Source organism: Schistocerca piceifrons, chromosome 1 (assembly GCF_021461385.2).
Source record: "Schistocerca piceifrons isolate TAMUIC-IGC-003096 chromosome 1, iqSchPice1.1, whole genome shotgun sequence".
NCBI lineage: Eukaryota > Metazoa > Arthropoda > Insecta > Orthoptera > Acrididae > Schistocerca > Schistocerca piceifrons.
The window spans coordinates 655,555,419-655,576,632 of NC_060138.1; the positions used below are offsets into that span (position 1 = coordinate 655,555,419).

Sequence of the window (21,214 nt, forward strand, 5' to 3'; positions counted from 1 at the left end):
TGGTGTTTCCTGTGAACATGTTTATGGAAGCTCTGTTTCAGCACATCGGATAAGAAATCTTCGTTGACTCAGCAGTGAAGCAAGGCTGTAAAAGGAACGAAACTAGCGTAGAAGCTTTCAGTTCTTGCTGAACCGTCGGACAGTCAACATCATGGAATCATTTGCTAGTTTACAGAGCAGAGTCGGAAAATTCGACAAAAAAAATGTAATTATAGCGTCGACATGACAGCTGTTAGATGGGAAGCAGTTAGTGGCCTAGAACGATGCAGGAGGATCGAATTTGCCAAGTTCTTAGGCAAGAAGACATTGGTGATAGTAAGCCGTCACAATATCTGAGGCATTTGCGCAGTAAAGTGGACACTGTCACCATTTTAGACCCCTCGGGCATGGGTGTGTGTGTTTGTCCTTAGGATAATTTAGGTTAAGTAGTATGTAAGCTTAGGGACTGATGACCTTAGCAGTTAAGTCCCATAAGATTTCACACATATTTGAACATTTTTTTTTGAACCACTTTAGGCAACTTATGGCCGCCATAAAGAAAGACAGTAGTGGCATCACAAACTAATATATCATTGGACGCCGTGCTGTGGTTCGCAGACCGCAAACAGGAAACCTTCGCACCTGCCCAGATTAGCGCTGTTATGGCAAAAATCAGCAGTATAACAGCCTCAGCAATGGCCGTGCGCGCGGATTACGTGTCGCTCGCAAGTAAAGTAGACCCAGTTACGTACGCAGGTCACCGAAGTGCTCTCGCAACGCAGTGTCGGAAACAACAAAGGGCGTTCCCATTGACACTCAAGGAGCTACTCTTCGAGTAACGCTAACGTCTTCACGAGGTGAGCAGCCTGTCTGTCGGTACGACCGCAGACGTGGCGAGAATACGCGAAAATGTACGTCACCGAGGTTCCACCTAAAAGGCGGCGGGACTCGGTCATACCGACTGCCCGTAGCCATCCAGGCACCTGTTCATCAGACAGAGGATCTGGCCTGAAATTCCTAGTAAATACTGGTTCGGCACTCAGTGTCCTGCCACGGTCTTCGTTGCATCGTTCTAGGCCACTAACTGCTTCCCACCTAACGGCTGCCAACAATTCGACTATTGTGACCTAAGGAACCCAAAGAATGCACCTGAACTTAGTTCTTCATCGTCCGTTTCCGTTAGACTTCGTTGTTGCAGACGTCACGGAAGCGATCATCAGTGCAGATGTCCTGGCACATTAGAACTTCTTGCCAGACGTCGACAGCATCACTGGGTTAAATGTCACTGGCCTTCATCGCAATGCAACCGTCCACAGTGAAAAACTCGCGCAGGCACCTGAGGATGAAAACGCTTCGCTGTTAAGGCAGTTTCAGAATTTGACCAGGCTACCCACTGCATCTAAACAGATTCCGCACAATACAGTGGATCACATCGGAACGACGGATCAACCACCAGTGTAGTGCCAACCTAGACGTGTAGTACTGGACTGCCTTGCAATCATGAAAGTTGAATTCGAGACTGTGTTGCCGGAGAGCATATCAGACTGTCACCAATAGTCCGTGCCTCTCTGCCTTACATCTGATGACGAAGAAAATTTGTAGCCTGGCACCTGTATCATGGGCTGAACGCGAGAACAGTCCCGCACAGACATCTTGTGCCATTACTAGGAGACTAAACTACACGTTACATGGTGTGACAATATTCAGCGTCTTAGACTGTGTTAAAAGCTATACCCAGATACCTCTGGTAAAGGGTACAATCTGAAAACCGCAATTATAACACCATTTGGCCTGTTTGAGAGTATGTATTTGACCTCTGGATAATAAAACCGCAGTGCAGACGTAGCAAAGATTCATTGACTAGTCTTCAAAGCCCCCTGTTCTGTTTTGCCTACCAGGATGACGTGCTCGTCTTCTCGGAGACGGAGGAACAAGACTGACAACGTCAACAGGGGGTGTTCAAGTATTTGGAGCATTGCGGAGTCGTGTTGACGTTGGCAAGTGCGTCTTCAGGCAATATGAAGTGATCTTCTTGGGACATAGAATTTCTGCTGTAGACTCTCTAACAGAGTAGGTTGACGCACAATAATGGAATTTTGTCCATTCCTCAGTATGCTGAACTTTTAATCGTCGCCACCTGCCTCACGCAGCAGAACTGCAGGAACCATTGACTGCGGTGCTGACTGGTCCTGAGATGAACGGCAGCTCCCCAGTGTGGTGGACTGAGGCTATATGTTCCGATTTCTAGATCACGAAACACACCCCTTCTAGCTCATCCTAAGCTCGATGCACCACTTGCATCAGTAGTGGATGTTGGCCAGCCGGCTAATGGCGAGGCGCTACATCAGTGGTCAGAAGGTTCATGGCAACCATTGGAATACTTCTCACGAAAGTTGTCACCATCTCAGAGAAAGTGGAGCGACTATGACAGGAAGCTCATGACAGTACATGAAGCAGTGACATACTTCCACCCTCAAGTCGAAGCATGTGTGTTCACGATATTCACACACGATAAATTGTTGACCTTTGAATTCAGGCGAAACAGTGCCAATTGCTCTCCTCGCCATTTCAATCAGCTGTAGATCATAGCCTAGTTCACTACTGACATCAAGCACATTTCAGGTATCGATAATTTACTGGCTGGCCGTCTTTCATGCGTCAGCAGTGTGACAAGTGCTATCGACATTCCAGCTCTGGCTCGACTGCAACGAGTAGATGATCTCTGAATGTTCGTCGACAACGACGTGTCAGCACTGCAATTGCAGATCGTTGATGCTCCAAGAGAAGGTGTCAAGCTCTACTGCGTCGTCTCATGCGGACGACCTCGCCCGTTTCTTCCACCGCCGTTCAGAAGTCAAGCCTTCGACTGCATAACTTGTGCCATTTCTCGACTCGTGTCCCAATGCTTTGCGTGGTCAGACATGGAAAAAGACTGTCGAGAATGCACAAGGACATGTTTGCAAAGCCAGAGGTGTAAAGCGTCCCACCTTGTGCACGCTCCAGTTGGTAACTTTCCAGATGCAAGTGTACGTTTCACCCATGTCCATCTGGATGTTGAGGGACCGCTTCCTCCAAAGAATTTTCAAGGCTATCTCCTCACAACGACTCATCGTTTTACCTACTGGCCACAGGCAATAGGTAACTGATAATATTACCGGAGGAACGTTAGACTCTACCTTTTTGTCAGGATGGTTAACGAGGTTTGGATGCCACAGCATGTCATTACCGACTGTTGACGGCAATTTGAATTGGACTTGTTCGTGCAGCACGCCAATTTTTTCGGGTATGTCCACCGTAAGACCACCAGTTACCATCTCACTAGCAATGGTATGATCGAGCGCTCGAATCATTCCTTGAAGGCGGTGCTCATGTACTATGACAAAAAAGATGGACTTCAATCTTTCCAATATTTCTACTTGGCCAATGATTCTTCGGCTGCGTCTTTCTATTGACTTCGTCCAAGCCGATACATTACAAACATCCACGCAAGACCAGTCAGATTGCTTATAACGCCTGTGAAAGCATGTCGCACAGATCCGTATTCCAAATGCTGCACGACACGGCTCACCGCTTTGTTAGATGCACCAGGATCTGGATCACTGCTCTCATATCATTCTCCTTACTGACGGCGCAACGCCAACATTACAACCTCTGTATACTGGCACGCACCACATGTTATGGAGAAGTGCACAGACGATGGACATATTGGTGAACTGCAAGTCAACGACCGTTTCTCTGAACAGAGTCAACTCTGCTTACATTTTTCGAGAGGCGTCACCCACCGCTACCCAACGAAGACATCAGAACCCTCCTGAACATGACGTCCAGCTGCAAGCGCCACCGCCGCCGCAGCCACCCGCAGAGCATCCACGGGAACAGACAACGTTCTCCCGTCGCCGTGTTCACTTTTTCGCCAGTTTCTTCGATATCGACGCTCTGCTTCCTCTGAGTGGGCTGATATAGCGTCCGACATGACAGCTGTTACGCGTTAATGCAGACGTCCTAAGTGTTCGCATAGTGTGTTTACAGTGTAGTGTCACGTGGTGTAACAGCTGAATCGCGAGTGTCAAGGTATTTCGTCGCCGGCTGCCAAAGACGATATTTTTTATGTGCAACAAATGAATCACGATTGTGAAAGAATTCCGCGCCCGGCCACCAGGAGCTCTGGTCTATTCTTGTGTCTTCTGCATACGCGATATTTAATCCCGCATTTTACGTTCCATGTTTTATGCTCTGCGTTGTCACTTGAGCTACAGGTCAGTTAGCCTCCTGCATTCGTTGAATAAAGAGCTCTCGTTAAGTGTAATCCTTTGTCGTCTATTAATCAAGTATTCTTAAGTCGAACAGGTCGAATTACACTGATCCCGACATAAGCGTTATTCTGCTTAAGCACTATGTCATTCAAACATTTTGTTTGTCACATCCTTGAGAACATGTATTATTTTTTCGTTTAATGTTACATAAACTGCAGAGTTCCTAATGGAGCAGACGAGACAGAAACGTTGGCTTAGCAGTAAGCAGTATTCGGAAGGATTACACCCATGATGGTAGGTGATGAGGGTGAATGGAGCGGCTCTTATAACACCACACATGTCAACTGCTAAGGCTGGTATTACACTATCATATTTATTTGTCAAAGTTGATATGTCAAATATTTATGTCAAAGAAATTTGATGTGTAATAGGTTTGTCAAATCTTGCCTTTTGTCGAAGAAATATGACCAAATTAGGTCCTCACCGTATATTTTATCACGAAAGGCATTCGTGTTCTATTCATTGCAATGTGAAATGTAACCACTTGGAGCGCTGGCATCGCGACAGCAATTTGACGTCTATAATTTGTTGGTAAACGCGGCTGAAAAGTTTCGTTAGTGTATTCCTTCGACTCTTTAATAACCTTGCTTCGACTGGGGTGAGGGACGAGCAAGGGGCACAGTGCGTGCTACTAATCGTGTGCTGACTGGCAGGTGGAATAAGCTGCAGACGACTTCAAATACACAATACAGCTACGGCCATCCACCTCTACATCATATCCAGGCACCTTTTCAGAAAGCCAGAATAGAGAAGGAGCGCACACTCTAAAATTACTTTGTCTAATTTTGATTTCTGGATGGCAAAAGTTTATAAGTGCCTCATCTGTTTCTTACTTTGTATTAATTTTGTAGTTTCTGGAACATTAATTATGTTAATTAAATTATTCAAAAATAAAAATAGTGCTTAATGTCCATATAGTGTACAGAACATTTATTTATCTTCAGTTATTTCAATATCAGTGGTTTATAAATCGCTTCACATTTTTATGGAATTATTCTTGTAAATGTTCTGTGTAGTATTCGCGTGTCGTATTGTTAGCTAGAGTAGCTTTCTCCTGTAGTAAGCGATCGCAGTGTTGTGGTGAGCCTGTCTTCTGCACATACAGCTTTTCTTAAGTGAGAAATCGTCTTTGTAATATGAGGAGTCGGTTTGTTGAGCAAACACCGAAAAGCACTCCAATCCATTGGTAAGTAATTTATATAAGACTTGACGTCCTCCACTTGCAACCCTCGTAACAAAATTTGCTGAATGATATTGTAACAAATAAGCCCTCGGTCACAAATATTAAGTCAAAATTGACCTGGTTTTGACGCTACTATGAGCGTCGTCTTCAGAATTAGACTAACTGTACTAAAACATTAGGTATATAGTACGTTAATAAAATTAAAGTTTGTACTGACTCGAAAAGATGCAGAACTTACATGTCACATATTAAAAAAGATCTCAGCCGGAAAGGCGACGTCATGAACACTTGTGCGATGGCGAGCCGCTAAGGGCTGCTCGTACTGTGGACAAGGGTTGCAACAAGACTGAGGTGCCCACTTTAGAAAGTGTGGGCAAGTAAACATGGTGGTGCTACGAGCGCCATCTAGTAGCAGCAGAAACAACTAGGCTACTGTACATTCAAAATTAGACACATGAAATTGTGATGCAGCTGATTCAGGCATAACGTAAGCATTAATAATAACAGGATGAAGTTACATATTTATCTGCTTTAAATAGAGATACATTTTGTAATGTAAAAACGTTAGTTATGACATACAAGAAAACAGCAAAGATGTGACAGGAAAACAACATTTCGGTAAACTGCATGAGGAAATCTGAATCAAAGATGAAGCAATTGCTTTATACAGTCAAAAAAGTTTTTATTTCGCAGCTGCAGCTGTTCGTTGAGAATGTGGCCATCATGATGAGTGAGATGTTTGAAACTCTCCAATTCCTCTAAGACATCTAACAATGCAGAATATTGTTATCGCCTATGGCTTTAGGCACGTGTCCAGTAATTAAGAGATGATCGGCAAAGGATGAATTTAGGGGACTGGTGCTGTTCTTTCTCACAAGATGTTCTTTATATCTGACGGTGAAAGCACGTCCGGTTTGCCCTATATAATAGGAGGAGCAGGTATCGCAGATGATCTTATAAACGCCAGAACTTTCTGTAGGGGAGCGAATGGATTTCAAATTCTGAATGAAATTTCTCTTTAGATTATTATTAGTAGAGAAGGCAACATTGCAGTTGTATTTGTTGCGAAGCATGCGCTGAATCTGATAGGAAATGGGTCCTATGAAAGGAATAGAAAAACATTTCTTTGGGTTAATTTCAGTGCATGAGGTGTTGAGCGTGGTAGTTCTTGAAGTTTTCTTTTTTAGGATATCGTCCACTATGTTAGGCGTATATTCATTATTGACTGCTATGCTTTTAAGTGAATTTATCTCCTCATTAAACTTTTCTGTTGAAAGTGGTATGGAGGTGGCTCGGTGGACGGTAGAGTGAAAAAAGGCCATTTTTTGAGACTGTGAATGAAAAGAGGAAGCAGGCACGATTTGGTCTGTATACGTTTCTTTTCGAAAAATATTGAAAGTGATGTTATTGTCTTCTATTGTAAGCGTCAAGTCTAAATAATTTAATTGGCTGTTATCGTTTTCGAGTTCAATAGTGAAAGAAATTTTTTGATGGAGGTCGTTAAAAAGTTTAAATATATGATCGATTCTATCGGAGAGTCCGTTATAGATGACTAGAATATCATCAACGTATCTTGTGTAAGAAAGGATACCTAGTGAAGCGGCTGAGACACGGTTAAACAGCTTCTTTTCTAAGGAATTGATAAAGATGTCGGCGAGGATGCCGGCTAAAGGGTTGCCCATAGCGTGCCCATCAGACTGCTGGTACAGTTGTCCGTTGAATTCAAAGTAGTTTTACTTGACAACGACATTAATGAGATTCATAAAATCAGTAATCTGTTCATCTGATAGATCTTTTTTAAATTGACGTAAGTTTTCTTCCACAATGATGAGCGTCTCATGTACCGGGACATTGGTATAAAGATTTTTAATATCTAAGGAAAAAAGCTTGGTGTCTGAACTGCATACTAAGTTTTTAATATTTTGGACCAAAACGTGGCTGTTAGGAACGGAATAATTATTTTCGAAAACGAAGGATTTTTCAAAGTTTCGTGTAGAAATCGGGCCAAATCGTGATATGCGCTATTCATGCTATTGGAGATTGGACGTATTGGATGATTAGGTTTATGAATTTTAAACTGGGACCGAAGTTTAGGGGGCTGAGGGTTCATATTGATGAGTAGTTTCTTTTGGAAAGGTTTTATAAGAAATTTTGCATTGTTAATGGCTGACCTAACTTCTTTCTGTAATTTAGGAGTCGGATCATCATGCAGCTCCGATATGTTGTTTTCACTGAAGAAATTTTCAGTTTTAGAAATATACTCAGAAATATAAGCAATGACTAGACAACAACCTTTATCGGATTTAGTTATTAAAGCATTTGCTGTTTTAAGTTTATTATTAATGGAAGTTACTAAAATTATGTCGTTATGTGTAGCATTAGACAAAGTAGCTGCATTTTTCTCTAGCATGCGTTACATCATACGCAATTCTGGCTTGAGAAGCATTATCTATGTTATTATAATCGAGACCGATTTTTAAATCAACAAGCATATTTTCTCTTACATTTCTGCCTGACAGGTTAGGCCTGACATTGTATTTTAGTCCTTTTCCTAATAGGACTTTTTCATTCTCAGTAAAGACGATGTTGGTTTTATTATGTGACTTGTAAGTACTGCATCTTTTCGAGTCAGTACAAACTTTAATTTTATTAATGTTCTATATACCTAATGTTTTAGTACAGTGAGTCTAATTCTGAAGACGACGCTCATAGTAGCGTCGAAACCAGGTCAATTTTGACTCTATATTTGTGACCGAGGGCTTATTTGTTACAATATAATTCTGACACGGTCACTGAACCTTAGCAGCTATGTTCAAAGTTTTGCTGAATGCTTTTAATATCTCGACGTAGAACCCACAGCTTCACGCAGGTACGTTCTCCCTTTTTTCCACATCTTCTCTTCAAAATGCACACACAATGAAATTCTGGTACAAGCAACAGCAGCCCATAATAACAAGTTGTTGTCGATCACCCTCTTAAACTTTGATGGAACATATGACGACAGTGTAATCCCCTTTTAAGAGACACGTCAAATATCTTTGTTAAAGAAACGACGAATATTTGATCATATTTTTTTGCCAAAGTGTAATACTGACCTAAGGAGAGCCATGCAGTTGTTGCTTAAATACGCGATGCTCTGCCCACTGCATACCGAATTGCAGTAGCGATAGCCAATACGGCACACAGTAAGTAAAACAGTTATTACAATAAGTTATATACAGAATGGTTACACGAAAGCTAATTACAACTGAAGAAATAGGTGCATTACATTAAATAAAGTAAGTGCTTCAATATAATTTTGTCTGTGATAAAAAATTTTATAAAAGAGATAACCAATCACAATCAGTTTCGAGAACATCGATAGACATCTGTGGCGATTTATCGCAAACTCATAGATTGTACGGGAATAAAGATGATGGTGAAGGGACGCTAATGGTTCTTATGAAGACGGCGTGTTCGTATCGATATGCGCCATCCATCAGAAGTGGATTTCGGAGCTGCGACAGTGGCGGGACATGAAATACGTATCGGCATGCAGGCCGACATGTAGAAATGTATGTCAGATATTGCATATTGAACCATGGCGCTCAGTGCGAGGGGACACTTTCCTTTGGCAAGAAGATCTTTCAGAGAATTTCGAGAGGAAGAGTAGAGAAACCAGACGCGAGAGGTCGGGGGTTTGCGGCGCGAACGAGGAGACGCACGCGGACTGCGGTCGTGTGAGGGAGTGGAGAAGAGTGTTGTGGGCCCGTACTGCGTGTGGAGACCTGTGCGGAGTCAGTCGGCTGTGCTGCCTTGGTCGGCTACGAGTGTCCTTCACTGCAGTGGTCCGTGGAACGTATCAACTGTATTCAGTCAACAAGTATGATAAAGCAGAAGTGAGTAGTAACAAAGCCAGCCACAGGCAGTGAAGCAAAACACGGCCGACAGGCGTTGCGATGCAAAGCCAGCTGTGCGCAGTATAGCAACAGCCGATACTGCAATACGCTAGTAGAAGAGCGGAAGCCTTTCCTCACTTGCCACCACGGAAGTGTTTAGAGTACGTGCCTTAAGTCCTAAGCGAACATTGTGTGGAACATATAACTACTCAGTCATTCATGTACAAAAATATTCTCATGTCAGAATCACAGCCTGCGACACCCGGAGCGACATGCTGGAATACAAGAGAGCCGTCGCCAGAGCAGAGAGCCGTCGCCAGAGCAGAGAGCCACCCGCTCGCTATAGGCAGGTCACAGCTGCCTATCCAGCATTGTCAGCCGTGCTGTCATCACGGTCACAGCTGGAGACGCCACTGACAGCGGCATTCAAGTGACGCCATCGCCATGCTTAGCCCTGCTCTTTGCGCTGTCAGTAATGCTGGACGTCTATTGTTTCGCATGGGGCAACTAGACACTTCCGCCAAGCTCTTCCCGGTATACTACGGCTGAGGGCTGGAATTAAGAAGTTAACTAAACAAATCTATTGTCATCTTGACGTCTCATTTCCTTCTCCAAAAGTGACAATCCATGAGTTGTCAACATAATAAAGCTGTAACTAAGTTGTGCTGTGCGTCCAAATCTTCCACATGATTTTGGTATTCTTCGACATGTGCCTCTCTGGTGGAATCGCTGGTTCTGTAGATTCTCTTTGCCAGAGAGGCTTGTGGTGCAAATGTGGTCTATGAGGCGGCGTGTGAGAGGCAACGACAGGGAGTCTTGAGTTAGCAGTGGCACGAGGAAGGTGGCGGGCACAACACTGTGCTGGGAGCAACCCGTGTATATGCCGGAAAACGACTTGGCTGCACCTGGAGTGATAGCGCGGCCTAGTTATAGTTGAAAGCCATTGTTTAGAAAGCTGTGATTTGGAAAGGAGTTCCCATTTTTCATGCAAGAGCGCTTCTGTTGCACAATACTGGTGTTGCCCAAAGAAGATTGGCGCGTCAAGCAACGGTTGGAGGTCTGTACAGGGGTCACTACACTGTCGCTGCACGCTGGTGGCATTTACAAACAAATACTGGATAACTCCACGTGAAGCTGAGTAACTTTATTATAGAGTACTTGCCTATCTCTTTGTGTTAGCTGTTCGTCTTGCAAAATTGTAAACAAGTCTGCCACATGAGTGCTAAAAGGCATCCGTTAAACTTCGATTACACGATAAATCAGTCAAATCTAAAGGCCGTAAATTTAACTAAATACCTAGGAATTACCATTACGAACAGCGTAAATTGAAAGGAAAATATAGAAAATGTTGTAGCGAAGGCTAATCGAAGACTGTGTTTTATTGACAGGACACTTAGAAAATGTAAAGATTTGCAATACGTTTGTCAATCCTCTTTTAGAATACTGCTGCGCGGTGTGGGATCCTTACCAGATAGGATTTACGGAGTACATCGAAAGAGTTCAAAGAAGGGCAGCAAGTTTTGTATTATCGCGAAATAGGGGGGGGGGGGGGGTGTCACTGAAATGATACAGGATTTGAGGTGGACATCTTTAAAACAAAGGCGTTTTTCGTTGCGACGGAATATTCTCACGAAATTCCAATCACTAACTTTCTCCTTCGAACGCGAAAATATTTTGTTGACACCGATCTACATAGTGAGAAACGATCACCGTGATAGAATAATGGAAATCAGAGTTCGTACGGAAAAATAAAGGCTTTCGTTCTTTCCGCGCGCTGTACGAGATTGGAATAATTGAGAATTGTGAAGGTGGTTCGATGAACCCTCTGCTATGCACTTAAATGTGATTTGCAGAGTATCCGTGTAGATGTAGATGTCGTTGCCGGGTGCCATTATTTTCCACTATTTTGTAACTGGTCATTTATTTGTTTTAACTAATCCTGTTCCGAGGTTGTCATTGAGTTTGTCCTGGTGGGAGGAAGGGTGGGGGGGTTGGGTTGTTTGGGGGAAGAGACCAAACAGTGAGGTCATCGGTCTCATCGGATTAGGGAAGGATGGGGAAGGAGGTCGGCGGGGCGCTTTTAAAGGAACCATCCCGTCATTTGCCTGGAGCGATTTAGGGAAATCACAGAAAACCTAAATCAGGATGGCCGGACGCAGGACCTGGTGGGGGCCATTATTTTGTATGTACGTGTGGAACCAGTGGTAACTGATTTATTTGTCAGGTCTTATCACACCAATTTAGAGTTGTATGTAATGTATTGCCAGGAAGTGTGCACAAGACTGACGTGAGAAATAAATTAAGATGGAAGAATACGGCTCTGTAAATGCACTGAGTTAGCAGCTCATGAATTCTAACGCTGCAGATTTGTTCTTTAGTTAAGTAATTACCTTTCGTAATTGAACACTTCATGTCTCTTAATTTGGCGTTCATCTGAAGAACTTTTGCACCTAAACTTGTTTTCAAGTTGTTCGGTAAGCCTGTACACTAAATGAGCAAATTTTAAACTATGGCACGAGAAAAACTGAAGGGCTGTGAAATCGTTGATACAACAAAAATCCTGAGGCAATTGTCAATTATGTTATGGTTCTCCAATGATCATGCCATGCGCCTTGATTCTGTTATGATTTAGAAGAAAGAATGCTACCATTTCAGAAACAATGACAGACTGAGTTTGTATAAATACTACCCACTTTCAACAGGCAGTGTCAATCAGTGCTATAAGCCAACTACGAGGGAATGCTGAACCAGACATCAATAAGAAATGGTCATGGAACGGTGCCACCAGTCGCTGCCTTCAGCAGCTGTGGATCTGCTGTCCGCACCGAATGCCACTGACGTGTTTGCTTTCCAGCTGATGGGGAACCTGCTGGCGCACTGCACCACTTAGCTGCCAGCCACCACGACCAGTGTGAATAAATTGTGTTGCTGTTCGAAGACCTGTGCGAGCAACTTTGCTATTGTTCGAAGCCCTGCGCAGTCAAAACGTCACCACTATAAGTCACTACTCTCCACGTGGGATCCATTGTTTGGGTCTGCATGTGTCGGCGCCTCCCACTCATAGCTGTGATCAATACCAGTCGGCACAGCTTCCTTCTCTGGCTACCACATATTTTCCTGCCTAGAGACTGAGTCAATGCCGCACCGCTGGGGTGCTGACCTCATAGCTTCGCATGCCACGTACTGCACGGGGGCGATGCTGTGACAAGAGGCTGTCTGTTGTTCTAAGCACTTCTCACCACCCAAGATCAGCCTGTGCGTCGGGGATACTTTGTTTCATTATGTCTGATTTATGTTGGCACAGAATAACTGGCTTATTTCTTAGAGACTGTTGTATATGTGGATGGGCAACCAGCTGACCACACTGTGAGTGACCAGGTTTTAAATCAGAGTACCTTCTCCTAGGTAGAATGCTGACCAGCGGTAAAGAGATCTAACTCCAATTTTTTCTCTTTTAATTGAACTCCAGCAGAGAGGCTTGCTGCTTCCATTCTTTGATTCACTGTAGGGAGTGCTTGGTACCACATTGCCGCGTCGACCGTTGCAGTATTTTCAATTAATGACTAGGTAGAAGAGGGTAGAATGAAATGGAAGGATCATGTTGATAGAATGACAGGAAACAGATTGCCAGATGAAATATGGCCAATTGAAAAGAGAGAACTAGATAGATCTCTTAAGAGATGACTGAATGGGTGATAGAGGCTGGAACAGACGACTACAACACCTAATCCTCGGTAGGTGATATTGATGATGATGATGATGATGATGATGGCGATGAATAAGTGTATGATAGAAACTGCTGTTCCTACGACTGGACGTCAGACAAACTACTTCTACTTACCCACCACAATGCTGCAAGCACGTCCTAGGTGGAGAGCTGAGAACTTGCTGACCACTAGCAGAACCTCTCACCAACCACCGTAGTCGTCAGCCAACCTTGACCTCTGCACTGTATCATTTCCAAGCCGAAATTCAATTAATACAAATAAAATGTTCTGCCTTGTATAAAACAAAACTTATATTATTGACAGACTTAGTTTAAATTCTAGCCAGCTATGTTCTAGTATCAATGCTGCTGCTTTGCAAACCGAAACTATAGCTTGGAATGTAATGATAAAGATTCAGGTACGCTAAGCTCAATAGCAGCGACTTGAGAATGAGTCACCTACACTACATTTAATATACAAAGCGTTATTCCAATGTTATGAGTGAGCTCTACAGTCCATTGATAATACATACACACACCGCATTTCTTAACGCACGTATGTGTGCCCTAGTTGCAATGTAACCTTTCACATGAAATTTCGTTTTTATTTATGGACGAATTCATCTATTCCGCGTTGTTCGTTGTACAATGAAAATTTCCCCAGCTAGAGACCTATCTCACAATGTGATAAGTTGTCAGCAGTATCGATCTTAGTTATCTGAGAGTAACGGCTATGAATTACCGACTGACAGCACTTGGATACTTGCATTTGCAGAGGGATATCCACAGAGATGTAATAAGGAGAAGAAAAAGAAATTGGATTGGGCATATATCAAGAAAGAATGACGGACTGATAAAAACAGTTTTAGAAGGTTATGTAGAAGGGAAAAGGAAGCGAGGAAGGGAGAGATTCCAGATACTGGATGACATGATGGACGGTACAACATACAGCAGCCTTAAGAAGGAAGCAATGGATCGCAGAAAATGGAGAGGCAAAGGACCTGCTAATATAGCAGATAACTGATGATGATGATGATCCACAATACGAGCTAATGTGACAAGTACGTGCTGCTACTATCGTTAGTTACCTTTTCACTATCAGATAACAGCTCCGTTGGCGTCTGAGAAAACAATGGTCGTAATTGTCTCGTAGTTAGTGATAATTATTTTTATGTTATCAGCAGTGGAAGCAAATTACTTATATAACCAGCTGATGGAGTTTCAATAAAGACTATTCTGTATCTGTGTTGGAGAACGTTATGCACCATGCTGAACCGAAGCCGCCGTAAGCAGTTTGGGATTGCGGCAACAGGTAAAAGAGCACGCCCGTGTTACGTCTCTAGCTGTCGCTTTTCCTGGGTTGTTACAGTCGTCTTAAGGACGCGAACATTTTGTTTGAGGCGCAGGCGTCAACAAATTTCAAATCCACATATACACTCCTGGAAATGGAAAAAAGAACACATTGACACCGATGTGTCAGACCCACCATACTTGCTCCGGACACTGCGAGAGGGCTGTACAAGCAATGATCACACGCACGGCACAGCGGACACACCAGGAACCGCGGTGTTGGCCGTCGAATGGCGCTAGCTGCGCAGCATTTGTGCACCGCCGCCGTCAGTGTCAGCCAGTTTGCCGTGGCATACGGAGCTCCATCGCAGTCTTTAACACTGGTAGCATGCCGCGACAGCGTGGACGTGAACCGTATGTGCAGTTGACGGACTTTGAGCGAGGGCGTATAGTGGGCATGCGGGAGGCCGGGTGGACGTATCGCCGAATTGCTCAACACGTGGGGCGTGAGGTCTCCACAGTACATCGATGTTGTCGCCAGTGGTCGGCGGAAGGTGCACGTGCCCGTCGACCTGGGACTGGACCGCAGCGACGCACGGATGCACGCCAAGACCGCAGGATCCTACGCAGTGCCGTAGGGGACCGCACCGCCACTTCCCAGCAAATTAGGGACACTGTTGCTCCTGGGGTATCGGCGACAGGCGTGAATGGAGGGACGAATGGAGACGTGTCGTCTTCAGCGATGAGAGTCGCTTCTGCCTTGGTGCCAATGATGGTCGTATGCGTGTTTGGCGCCGTGCAGGTGAGCGCCACAATCAGGACTGCATACGACCGAGGCACACAGGGCCAACACCCGGCATCATGGTGTGGGGAGCGATCTCCTATACTGGCCGTACACCACTGGTGGTCGTCGAGGGGACACTGAATAGTGCACGGTACATCCAAACCGTCATCGAACCCATCGTTCTACCATTCCTAGACCGGCAAGGGAACTTGCTGTTCCAACAGGACAATGCACGTCCGCATGTATCCCGTGCCACCCAACGTGCTCTAGAAGGTGTAAGTCAACTACCCTGGCCAGCAACATCTCCGGATCTCTCCCCCATTGAGCATGTTTGGGACTGGATGAAGCGTCGTCTCACGCGGTCTGCACGTCCAGCACGAACGCTGGTCCAACTGAGGCGCCAGGTGGAAATGGCATGGCAAGCCGTTCCACAGGACTACATCCAGCATCTCTACGATCGTCTCCATGGGAGAATAGCAGCCTGCATTGCTGCGAAAGGTGGATATACACTGTACTAGTGCCGACATTGTGCATGCTCTGTTGCCTGTGTCTATGTGCCTGTGGTTCTGTCAGTGTGATCATGTGATGTATCTGACCCCAGGAATGTGTCAATAAAGTTTCCCCTTCCTGGGACAATGAATTCACGGTGTCCTTATTTCAATTTCCAGGAGTGTATTTGTTATGCGAAGAGTGCATCTAAACAAGAAGCTGGCGAAAGAAAGATTTCGAATTGGATCGCATTGAAGAATAAGCTGCAGACTACCTTTAAATCAGTGTAATCGTAAAGGCAGTCAAAAGCTGGGAAGAACCCTGAATTAGACTCCTTCATTTGTACAACACTAACGAAAAGTGGCATACCCATCTCTCGACAAATCTTGCATGTAAAGGCCTCTGAAATATATAGACCTTAAAGATACCATTGGAATATAGATATATGCCAGAGTTTTGTGTATAGAAGTGAGCGCTTTATCCGACAAAGTACTTCACTTGCACATAGACTGCCAGAATATATTACCGAGAAGTTCGTCAGCTTCCAGAGGCAAGTGCGGCTGTGGCACTCTTACGCACTACACCAGGTAGCAAACTTGGTCGAGACGCCCATCTTTTAGGACATGCCGGGCAATACTACAGTGGACTACAAAAGGGGGAAAGGCATCACATTAAGAACGAGAAACTGCAACACACGGAAAATTTCACTAAGAGATTAGTTATTTTCTGCTAATGAAAAATGTTGTATGACAGCAGAATTTATTGTGGACTGGCTAGCTACTGTTTTAAATCTCAGACTTTCAAATCTCAGGCTTGGTACGCTGCTCAGCATGAGAGCCGTGTTAGCTTTTAAAGACAAACCCACACGTGAAGCAGACGATAAAAATGGTTCAAATGGCTCTGAGCACTATTGGACTTAACATCTGAGGTCATCAGTCCCTTACAACTTAGAACTAATTAAACCTAACTAACCTAAGGACATCACACACATCCATGCCCGAGGCAGGATTCGAACCTGTGACCGTAGCAGTCGCACGGTTCCTGACTGAAGCGCCTAGAACCGTTCGGCCACCGCGGCCGTCAAGTAAAAAGGATAAGTCGCTCCACTGAAGACCGCCTTAGACGCTATAATGGGATACATGTTTCAAAACTGTATGTACTTGACATCGTAAACAAGATGTTTAAAGACTGTCTCCGAGCTTTAAGAAGTGGATCATAGACACATACTGGTAGTTAATAGCGGCATCAGTAAAGACTGAGATTAGAAGGCTAGTATTCTGTGTAATTTATCTATATTAAAACATAACAAAATATGATTTATAGTGGTCACATTGTGAGCAGTTTTTAGTAATATTGGCAATTGCGTTCTTGATAGCTACACTGAACAGTCTATCTCCCTTGGGTTGGTAACGCCCGACGGTGCCGCTGGGACGGGCTGTGGCTCGGCATTCATTGAGTAGGTAACGCTATAAGGGCGGTGTTTGTTGGAATCATCGCTGAAAACTCAGCTGTGTGTGGGAGCTTGAAGGAAACTTTTTTGAACACCTACAGCCAATGCATACCAATTGGTCATCGACGGTTATCCTTTGAAGCTTGGAGGCATTCTCCAGATACATATAGCCAAGTTGTTTGGGTCACTGAATAAAATAAAAGAAAACACAACGCCACGAAAGTGCATGCAATGGTCACAGTAATGAGTGAATATGTTATTCTGTTCATCCAGCTCCTCCCGGGGAGGAAGCTTTCGCAGCAGTCAGAAAACCTCAGAACCACATCATATTGAGATGCACCATTCAGGCGAATATCATTGTGACACGACAAGACTGTACATCACTGTATGATAGAGTTAATTTTGATTTATTGATTTCTACTCCATTTCGCGAATGTAACGTTTTCTGTGGTTAATTTAGATATTTTATTAATTGTGTTATGAGAAATGAATTTGTTGTATATGATTAAAAATTATTTTTGTGGCTTTTGCATAACGTACACACTGGAAATGTCAGGAATGCAGTGTTGTATATGTCAACGACTTTATCTAGTTGTAAGTGGGTAAAAGACACTCTTTGGAGTACGTGCGGAGAGTAGCGAGACAGTACCGAACAAAGAGATAGGGAGATGTGACTCAGCTGCAAGTGAGAAAAATCACAAGGATAGGTGGCTTCCGCGGAGTCTCTATGCATGCAGCAGTATCTTGTAGTTGTTATAGTCAAAGCTAGTTGCAAAGGCCAATGTAAACTGGTGATTTATAATGAGGCTTCAAGAGCTTCAGAATGTATGACTGTGCCGATTCAGACTTCTAGTTTTGTAAAAGGTTTGCCAGTGTTTTGAGGTAGTGGGACAATATAGCATGTGTGAGTACCGTAATCATAAATTTATGGTCATCATTAACTCAAGTCATTGTCACCTAGAACAGGGCCAATATCTTATCTTCCAAGCATCGTATTATCAGTGAAAAAAGTGCGTTAATATAAAATATGATAATTTTATAAGAAAGTAGCGCTAAATTTTACTCTCAGTTGAAATTTCATTCTTGTTAATTAATCCAAGTCACTACACAAATCTTGAATCTGCTAAATCATATAGGGTCTTTTTCTTAATTGTACTAACTAATTTTATGTATTTTGATTAATTTTATGTACAGATGTCTCAGCTGTCATATTTCAGCGTTGCCATGGCATTTTGCTGTTGTTCGAATGTTCAGATGTGTGTGAATTGCTAACAGACCAAACTGCTGGGGTCACCGGTGCCTAGACTTACACACTACTTAAACTAACCTATTCTAAGAACAACACACACACACACATGCCAGAGGGAGGACGCGAACCTCCGGCGGGAAGGGCCTCACAATCCGTGACATGGCGCCTCTAACCGCGCGGCCACCCCACACGGCTGTTGTTTGAAAACATTCACATTTAACTGCAATAATTACCAGAGTTAATTACAATTACTTGGAAGAGTTGCTTAATCTACATCAGTGACACTAAGGATTAGAGTGAAACTACACTGTGTCATTATTATCATGTTGCTTAATGCACTAATTCATGCAGTTTTGATTTTTGCTTATAGAATTTTAAAGTTTTGAATGTCTACCTGGATTTTACTAATTGTTTTGGTCACTTATATATGCAAATTAGTTTCCAAGTAAGCAATAACGGACATCACCTACACATGCGTTAATGATTATTTCATATGTTTCAGCTCGACCGTAGCCAGCTGATTTCAAGAACAAATTGTATGCTTTAGGACTGGACACCGGGTTACTTCATTACAAAATTAAAATTTCATTAAAAAGGAGTTTTCTCGTTAGTATCAAATTCGAATAAACGTCCAAAATTAATTTTTAATAATGTACAATGAGTCGTTATCAGGACAGTGTAGATACTTGTCACTCCACGATTGGTTGTGCACTTTCATATCGTTTAAGTCAATTTCCTTTGGAGTCGATACCTTTCCGACAGATTAGCTACAGATAATCACATTCTGTTAAAGCTTATACCAGAGGATATGCTTTGCCACACTATCTTCCCTGATGCTACCAACTATGGAAATTGCTCTGCAGATTGTGCTTTGGGTAGCGAGAAAGGGCGATACATGGTAACGGCTTGGGATGTGGCAATGAACGCCATTTCCCTGTCCTTGGGCATGTCCGAACATGGTATTATGTAATCCCTTGTAGAGAGGAAGCATAACTTATGGTAAAGTAGATTGTAAAACATGCGACTGGAATTTTGCAAAGTATTCATGCAGTCTTCATCTATATTTAATGTTTGGTTTGGAAGTTATGGAATTTTTCATCGAGCAGAACAGCAGAATTGAGAGAGGTACAGAGCTACCATATTTGGTCATTGTTATGCAAGGAGATGAAAGACGGCAGCGGGAGACGTGCAGCCACAAGTGGGTAGAAACTTTCTTCTGGAGAGGGGAGAAGTAGGCATCGCTCAGTTGTCTGATTTCAAACCACTTAGCTAAGTAATTGTTTGGACACTAGCGCTCTCGGTAACTTAGTCCATTTTACAGTATCCACAGCTTTAAAAATAATACGCTTAAATATACAGAAAAGCACTCCTGGCTGCTTAATCCATCCATATGATAAGTGTCCTTCATTTATCCCAGACATGATTACCCAACAAGGATAGTATCAGTATCGATACGAAACATTTTACTGCAAGTCGTACAACTTTGTCTTCACCTCAGTCTATTTCTTCTTATCTTTACTAATAGCAACTCCTGCACTTGCAAGAATATTCATGCCAAAGGCTACTGTTACTTCTTATGCTCTTCTTGGGTCTGTGTAGATCTCTTTGGATTAACACTTCCGTCTTCCGTCCAACGTATTCTGTCACCATTCTTCGGTATCTATTTTCTCCTTTTAATGTTCATAATTCCTCACATTACCTAGAAGCTGTCCTAAAACACAATCTAAGTAACCAAATACTACCCTGAAAACAAGTATTACCTCTGTAACAAACAATACTTAGAAAGCAACTAACTGAATAGAAACAGGGAGAGTAAAAGAAGAAAAGGAAGAATTGTCCTAACCAGCTTTAGTGCGCACAGTAGCCAACTGTGAAGCTCCCAAAGTCAATCATGCCCGCAACTGCATTTTAATAAACGTAGTTCTTGAAGTCCAGCTTATTCCTTAACCGAAAGAGCCTCTCTGATTTAGGTACGGTAATCAGTATGCGTTTAGGTAAGCAGAACATTCCATTAAAAATGGCCCATGATAAACTAGCAGAAGTTTCTTTATTTCTTGAAACACCTTCCTTGATCGTTTCCTCGTTTTTACCCACACGAAATCTGCTGGATTGAATAAGATAGGCTTTGATCTTTCGTAATGTCTGATTTCCCATACTTTGGCCTTCTTTTGCATTCTGTCTTTCATTAAATCCTCGATGTCTTCTCTAGTCGGCACTGGTCCCAAGAGGAAATTCACTTCTTTGACAAAGAAGTTGGTTGATCTTTTGCGAAAAATTAACTTGCATGGAGCAAATCACGTAGCTTCATGCAAAAGTTTTTTGACTATCTCGTCGCATTACAAAATAAAAATGGTAGAGACAGTTTTTCTTCTATGACAGAAAGTTTCATACTGCCTTCTCAGTTCTTTTATAATTCGTTCACTAGGATCGAGTCATCGCCACACGAGACGAGTTAGCTATAGTTGACGTGGCGCTCTACAAGATTTGTGGCGTTAATTCCAGCTGTTTCACGCTGAGCAGCCATTTCGTCACGTGAAAGCCAAAGTAGGTTCTGCGACATTTCGGCAACGTGCTTAAAGAAGAACCGATAGGGAGCAAGAACGCTCCCTACTTCACAAGCAGAAAGTAAGACCCTGTATAGTATTTGTCGTGTTCATCAGACACTAAACGGTGGGTTTCATGTTATGTGTTGCACCTTATGAATATTTACTGCTTCCAAGCACCAGCATAAGGAATGTCTCGACAACAAATAGTTTCTAGTACGATTTGTTGTAATAAAATGACGCAAAATGTCATACTGCTTGTTAAAGTATTTTCGTATTTAAACAATGGAAAATCCAGAATGGAATGTAACAATATTATTATAGTGGAGATGCTGAGTCGCAGATAGGCA

General features: G+C 43.2%; 1 protein-coding gene across 1 annotated transcript in view; it reads left to right on the forward strand.

Moving 5' to 3' along the window:
• The first annotated feature begins 674 nt into the window (after positions 1-674).
• LOC124762954 (facilitated trehalose transporter Tret1-like) overlaps positions 675-21,214 on the forward strand; it is a 53,074-nt gene continuing 32,534 nt past the window's right edge. The window contains exon 1 of the mRNA XM_047249124.1: positions 675-708. Coding sequence (XP_047105080.1) covers positions 675-708 — 34 coding nt within the window. The remainder of the gene's footprint in view (positions 709-21,214) is intronic.